At 37.9% G+C, this 7776-nt stretch overlaps 1 protein-coding gene and 1 pseudogene across 1 annotated transcript; both read right to left on the reverse strand.

The window, feature by feature from the left end:
- Nucleotides 1-699: 699 nt before the first annotated feature.
- Nucleotides 700-2004, reverse strand: LOC147439976 (uncharacterized; annotated as a pseudogene).
- A 2677-nt stretch (nt 2005-4681) lies between these two features.
- Nucleotides 4682-5038, reverse strand: LOC147439977 (uncharacterized). The gene has a single exon (XM_086484442.1). The coding sequence runs from the start codon at nt 5036-5038 to the stop codon at nt 4682-4684; it is 357 nt and encodes a 118-aa protein (XP_086340568.1).
- Nucleotides 5039-7776: the final 2738 nt, after the last annotated feature.

Consider the following 7776-nt stretch of genomic DNA (forward strand, 5'->3'; position numbering starts at 1 on the left):
GAGAGAGAGAGAGAGAGAGAGAGAGAGAGAGAGAGAGAGAGAGAGAGAGAGAGAGAGAGAGAGAGAGAGAGAGAGAACATTCAGAGAAGTCCGTATTCAAACTTACTCTCTTTAAATATGCTAGGCTATAGAGAGAGAGAGAGAGAGAGAGAGAGAGAGAGAGAGAGAGAGAGAGAGAGAGAGAACATTCAGAGAAGTCCGTATTCAAACTTACTCTCTTTAAATATGCTAGGCTATAGAGAGAGAGAGAGAGAGAGAGAGAGAGAGAGAGAGAGAGAGAGAGAGAGAGAGAGAGAGAGAACATTCAGAGAAGTCCGTTCAAACTTACTCTCTTTAAATATTCTAAGCTATATATATATATATATATATATATATAGATAGATAGATAGATAGAGAGAGAGAGAGAGAGAGAGAGAGAGGGAGAGAGAGAGAGAGAGAGAGAGAGAGAGAGAGAGAGAGAGAGAGAGAGAGAGAGAGAGAGCATTCAAAGAAATCCATATTCAAAACAAAGCTTAAGAAGGTGTCTGCATTAGTGTTTGATATGGATGTTAGAAAGAGTAGATAGTTCACAAAAGCATTGCAATCAAGATCACTTCAAGAATATGCACAATAAAACCCTAGATGTCCAATGTCAATATTCTTGAAACAAAAAATAGAGAGTGTGTTCAATAATTGTTTCAAAAACCTATGGATGTGATACTAAACTCTCTTTTCCACATATGGACCACAAACCACCTTTTTGAGACACTCCTCATAGACTATGTCATCCCCCTCCAAGCACAAATAATATCGATAAACCTCACCACATGCTTTGCCAAGACCTCCACATCCTGAAAACACATCTAGTACATAATCTGAGTCATCCGTGAAGGTCACAAGGAGCCATCTACAGATGAAAATTTAAAATATGTAAGTCATTTTTCAACTATAAATTAAAGCTCAATTTACATTAAAATGATTATCTTCTCACCTGTAGAAGTCGAGTGACCTCTCTGCACCACCTGTGATGGGTATATCAAGAACAATGGTGCGTTTTTGATGCTCCTCCATTAAAAATCTTCGTGATGCAGGAAACATGTGAGGAGAGACTTTCTCCCCTGCCTCCCTATTGTATGTGGGTATAGCAACATCCGCTCGACAAAAAATCCCACCGTGAGATCAATTACCTACATATAAGCATACATTGTACACACTTGAATCAAAATCAACTTAATAATGCAAACTTTCACAACAACATGGTATTTTGATTCACCTCCTCTAGGGTATCTGGGTGTCTATATCCCCCATTACACATGAGAGTCCATGTGCGATGAAGTCGTAACCTAGCCTTTATAGCATGGGTAATAATCTCTCCAATATGTTGTGCAAGACATAGAGTCACGAAAAAGCCTTCATCTGCCAAGAAAGGTTCTGCTACATTCATCACACCTTGCACAAGAGAAGGCAAAAATATATTCCATTGTGGAATCTTTTTGCTTAATCCACCTTTGAAAAGATGTTTAGAGTGAGTTTTTCAAGTGATATGGATCAAAACAAAAAGCATAACAAAAACTTTGAGTAACCTGCTCGAATTGGGCCTAAACCATCCACCAACAAAGAAGTAGGAAAATCCGCAAAGATAAGACGAAACACCTCACGACAAGGTACTCCACAATGGTGATACAAGCCAAGACTTTGAGTGCTCAAAAAAGTTTTAATGCTACACACAAAAACGTTTATTGCTTAGTACACCATCCACCTTGAACATTCTATTGATGTTGATAACACAAGCCACAAAACCTTTCTTTAACCTTTGAATGGCAAAATCATCAACATTAGCCATATCAACTAGAAGAGCATCTACCACAGTCAAAAATTGAAAGCCTACAGTTTTTCATTAAAAAATTATCTTAATTACAAGTAATATAGAATTGTTTTGCACTATCAAAAAAATAAATATTTAACAAGTAGAAACTTACCGGTATTTCATGAGGTTGGTCGCCTTGATGAAGTTGGTCGCTCCATGAATGACTCAACCACTATTGAAACGCTTTTTTCACTGCTTTCTTTAGGCATATCAATCTTTAGCCCTCCTAATGAATAGGTTGTTTTGTTGTGGTCACCCATGTTTGACCCACTTGCATGATTTTGGTGCTCTCTTTGAAGAGGTAGTGAGTGATTTCTTTCTTGTGTTCTTTGTGAGCCCCCATCCATGGTCAAGTCATGATTGTGATCCATGTCTTCTAAGTGCTCTAAAGAAGCAAATTGTTTTTATCTTTGTCTTTATTCTCTTCCAAAAACTCTACCACAAGAAAATTTTAATGATATAAAATGAAAATTAATTTAGCATTTACAAACTCAAGTCATTTATAAAAAACTAGAACATAGTTTCTTATGCATTTTTTCATGCATGAGAAAAAGAGAGAGAGAGAGAGAGAGAGAGAGAGAGAGAGAGAGAGAGAGAGAGAGAGATCAAATGCTAACGAGTTCAAGGTTGGTGGACTTGAATGATAATAGGAAAATTGAATATCCTAATAGAAGAATATAATAATAATAATATGAGAATAAAGAAATTGAATATGAGAATTAACTTGATGTAAAAAGAAAAAGTGTTATACTTACTTGCATGTAAGTCTAGTTCTTGCTTTGGGATCACCCCCAAAGGGTAGTCCAACCACCATGGACAAATTCTGCACTCCCACATAAAAATACCCTTCTCTACCATAGAACCGGGATACATGGTATTTTCATCCTCTAGCTTTGACCAATCTTCGGTAACCATAGGCATAGTAGCAAGTGTACCATTTAAAACACATTCACACATCCATCTACACCATAACAACATTTAATCTCTTGAGCAAAATAATTTCAATAAGAGCCAAAGACTTTGTTGGTTCATGTAATTTCACCTGTATAAAATCCTTTTACAACACTCTTGTAGCTTAGGCATTTTGGAAGAGTCCCCGGCACTTTTAATATCTCCTAAAAGTTGAGGAAAAGCTTGCAAGCCATGATTTCTTAATTGCACCTATGGTAGTCATTCAAATTATAAAACAATGCAATAAAATTCTCATTTATTAGAAAAAAGTGACCAATTTAGAAAACAACCTTGAAAAAAGCTTCAAATCCATCTGGCGATTTGATCTCTTTAACCTCCAACCTTCTTATTATTAACAAAACTTCATCATGCATGTGAGACCAATAAAATTCTTTTCTAATGTAAGCCCTAAAGTGCTTCACATCACCAAAGTAGGAAAAGACTGGATCTTTGGCCTTTGTAAGACTCATCATCTCCAATATATATTTTTTCCTTCATTATAGACCAAAAATATATCAAAAACTTAAACACCATCTTATATAAGTATATTCATATACCATTCATGTAGAATTTTTTTGCTCAAGTAGAAATTTAACTCTCTTTTAATGTCACTATTTTCATTAGAATTAAAAAACATAAACAAATAACTAGTAAAAAAGTATTGAAAAGTGTGATACCTTTCAGAAGGTAGTTTCGAGGAGCACAAAGCATTTAACTTGTCTCGTGTGATTTTTACCATGGATGGATCATCCCACTTCATATCAAAGAGCAACTCAAAAAATTCCTCTCCATGAACTGGGTTGGCAATTGTCAAAAACTTATAACCTCTATCCTTCAATCGAGCTTCTTATTGTTTAGTTGCCTTCCGCAATCGCCTTTCAAACTCCACCTTATCTAATCCAAGAGCTTTCAATTTTGCAGTTTCCTTTGAAATAAATGCATTAAAATCATCCTCCATAACCACAACTACATTCATTGAATGAATCGTAAACAATCTTGAAAAATATATATAGTTAATACTCAATTCAACAATTCACCTTCCAAACTAGTTGAGAAATCAACACACAAGGAGAATTATACCAAGGAGGAACTCCTTGATATAATCTACTCTCAACTGCCATCTCTATCTCAGCCCACTTTATGTCCTCTTGAGTGGACGTGCAAGAATGCTCTCTTTATTTGGCGATACCAAATTTTTGGAACATGTATATCTCATGTCCAAGATTTGGTTTCACTGTTGATCGTGAAATGCTACAATAAATATATAAACAAATGAAAAATAATAGTTTAAAGCGAGATTAATTTAAAAATACAAAAAGACCACAAATTTACAACTTACACATTAGTGGTGTCAAGAGCAAGCAATAGTTCGGCCTCTTTTTTTTTCTCTGCTTCCAAAAACTGGCATCTCACACTCACATGATATTCCTCATTATCATGCCATACTTGACAAAAGAACATCAAATTAGCCAAAAAAAAGGTACAGCTAAATCTTGAAAACAATTAGTGTGTCGATGTTAATTCTTACCTTCTTTTATGTGTCGCATCCATGTTTTCAGCCGATGGTTTCCATCCCATACCAAAAAGAGACGCCCTCGAAGCTCTTGCCACTCCTTATTGAGCTGATTATCAAATGAAGAGGAGTGACAGGCATGTAAGAGCCGAAGGAATCTTTCACAGACACCAAAAAAGAACCCATTGTATCCAAGTAAGCAACATTGTCAAAACTAGGAATCAACCAAGATGCAGAATCTGTAGCCACTCGTACAACTTCATGAACAACCAAACGACATAAGGGTATAAGTGGAGGGTTGCTTCTTCGTTTTAAGTAAAATGACTTAATAAATCCTTCATAATCCCCAATGGGATTTTTTTTCCCAAGTGTCAAGAATTTTGGGCCACATCATCCTCACCTATCCCATCAGACTCTGTTAAATCTTCATCTTCAGCATCCTCACCTGTTTCAACCTCCATTGTCAGCTCTCGAGAATCTCCTTTTACATCATCCCCACTCTCTAAATGGTTAGAACCTTCCTCCACGGAAACTTCATCATCAACAAAGATGCATTTTCTACGTCTCTTTCCCCCTCGTTTGAAACGAGGACTGCGAGTAGCAACTGCATGAGAAGATGCCTCTTGATCGATTGGATGCCTTCTCTTGGAAGGACCAGATCTCAAGGTCATGCATGGAGAATCAAACGTTCTCTTGATTGACTTGCTGCCTCGTCTTTTGGGAGCCATAAATGTCTACATCAATAAAGATTTGAAAAGGCATTATACATCATCATCATTCAAACAATGGCTACAATCTGCAACACTTGTTAATGCCGCTACATTTCATAGCAAACACCATAATAACACGCATTTTAGTGAACTTCTATCGCATTTGAAAAGCCCCAGCCTAAATTTGTGTAAACTTGATAGAGTGTACCAAATTTGCTCCAGATGCCGATCTCCAAATTTGCTGCCCACTCTTCGGATTTGTCTGCTGCAGTGCTAAAAAAAAACCTAAGTTTAGTGTGATCCCACCTACAAATTTTGAAATTTACCTCTAAAGTTTATATCGGAAGGTGAGAAAACCTACAAAATGTTGAAAAAATTCATGTAATTTGATTTAAAAACCTTCAAATTTTGTCAATTTACCTCTATTGTTTCTAGTTTGCCAAGTTTTTGAAAAAAAATTACACTGTTTTCAACAATCAAGGGGTGTGTTTTGCTCTAATGACCTTGACCTCTTTGTCAAAGTTACTCACAAGGATGCTAACTATCATCCTCCAGAGTCTATGTTTACGGCACTTAGAAGAGCAAATAAAATTGGGCTATTTTCTCAAACGATAAAGAGATAGATACTTAGAGCACACAATTGGCCTTGGACTAGAAGGAGAAGCTATATTAGCAAGCACACGAAAGTGTCGGCCAATCTGCAGCTCAGAAGCAAGAGGTGACCATTGAGGTGCTAAAACAAAGAATAGCTGACAAAAACTGACATGAACTGGGAGAGAGACCACCCACGAGACAGTAATCAACTCGTGGTACCCACAAAACTCCGCAATTTGGATGCAAAATGGATGAGCAACAGCACCATCTTACATCAAGAAGTCGAGAGAGAGAGAAAGAGAGTAACAGATGTGTTGTCCGGTTTGCAAGTCCGTCCGCTTTGCAGGTCCGTTCGCCTGTCAAATGATGCCAACTACGCCTATCAAATGCTGTCAAATGCCTGTTTGCCAATGTCCGCCTGTTTGCCAAATGCTATCAAATGCCTGTCCACTTTGCAGGTCCGTTCGCTTGTCAAATGCTGTCAAATGCCGCTTTGCAAATGTGCTGCCAAACGCTCAACTGCACCTGCCACCTGCGCCTGTCCGCTTTGCAATTCTGTCAACTGCGCCCATCAAACACTGCGCCGTCTGTAAAAGGAAACAAATGAAGCTCCTCAATCGTCAGCGCGCGCGCTTACGGTTGGGGAGCTCGCGCATGAGGAACACCAACTCCAACATAAATAATGAAGCATGAAACAAATCAAGCTCCTCAACCGTCAGCGCGCACGCTGACAGTTACAGAGCTGTGGGAGCATGGGTGCGGGGGAGGAGGAGGAGGGGATTGTACCTCACGGCTTCACGCAGGGGATGCAGCAAGTCCACCGAGCAGGAGCTCCTAGCGAAGCAGGGTAACCAAAAGTTGCCCTAGGTTGAAACTTACACCTAAATTAAAAATCCCTCCAAGACAAATCTGAACCGAAAATTTTACATTACTAGCAAGTGTATTCCATGTATTTTTAGCGAAATTTTCTCCTTCTTGCACTCCCCTCAACCGGCTACTTTGATTTTGCAACCGGCTCAAGGCTAAGCTAAGGCACACATTTCCCGAAGCTCAGTGAAAAATCATTTTCACAAACATACAAAAATCCCTCCAAGACAAATCTGAACCGGACCGGAAATTTTACATTACTAGCCAGTGTTTTTGCAAAATTAAACTATTTTCCATGTATTTTAAGCGGAATTTTCTCCTTCTTGCACTCCCTTCAACCGGCTACTTTGATTTTGCAACTGGCTCAAGGCTAAGCTAAGGCACACTTTTCCCGAAGCTCAGTGAAAAATCATTGTCACAAATATACAAAAATCCCTCCAAGACAAATCTGAACCTGAAATTTTACATTACTAGCCAGTGTTTTTGCAAAATTAAACTATTTTAAACTCCCCTCAACCGGCTACTTTGATTTTGCAACCGGCTCAAGGCTAAGCTGAGGCACACTTTTCCTGAAGCTCAGTGAAAATAAGCTCCCGGTTTTCAAGTCAAAATTCGAAGCTTTTGTCGGTGAGTGACACTAAAATCTAAAATTTTCGGTGCTCAAAATCCAAGGGGGATTTTTACAATTTCATACGCTTAAAATACACTGTCTTTTCACCTACTCATAAGAAGATGAACTCATTAACTAAAAAACTTGAGATTTGTGCCAAATATTATCGAAAATTGTGGTTTCTTTATACACCACTCATAAGGAGGTGAGCTCTGTAACCATCGCTTGACCACTTATAAAAGGAAGAATATCTTGAAATCTTAAATTTTTTTAACAAATAAAAAACATAATAACGAACAATTATGACACTTGCATAAAAACTTACTTAAAAACCATTTGTCCATGTCCGTCTCCATATATATTGACCTCTTTACTAACTGCTTATTTCTCTATGTCTTCTCCACCTTGTTAGCATGGATGAAAGAGCATCCATCATCACCTGGACAATAGGTGATCAAGAACTTGAACGAGAGGTTCAACTTAGAGATGGAAAGCTCCTCCTTAGTGCATATTTCTTGCAAAGTCTACTACCACCTTACAGACAATTTCAATCATTGAATGCACTAATACATTTTGGATCTAAAGTCGCCCTTGTTGAAACACCATCTCACTTTGATATGGAGGGCCATCAGCATTTCATTCTTGATGCCTCTTTATCAAAAAGATATGCTATGGTGCATACAGA

This window comes from Adiantum capillus-veneris, chromosome 16 (assembly GCF_014529385.1).
Source record: "Adiantum capillus-veneris isolate H3 chromosome 16, ASM1452938v2, whole genome shotgun sequence".
Classification (NCBI taxonomy): Eukaryota; Viridiplantae; Streptophyta; class Polypodiopsida; order Polypodiales; family Pteridaceae; genus Adiantum; species Adiantum capillus-veneris.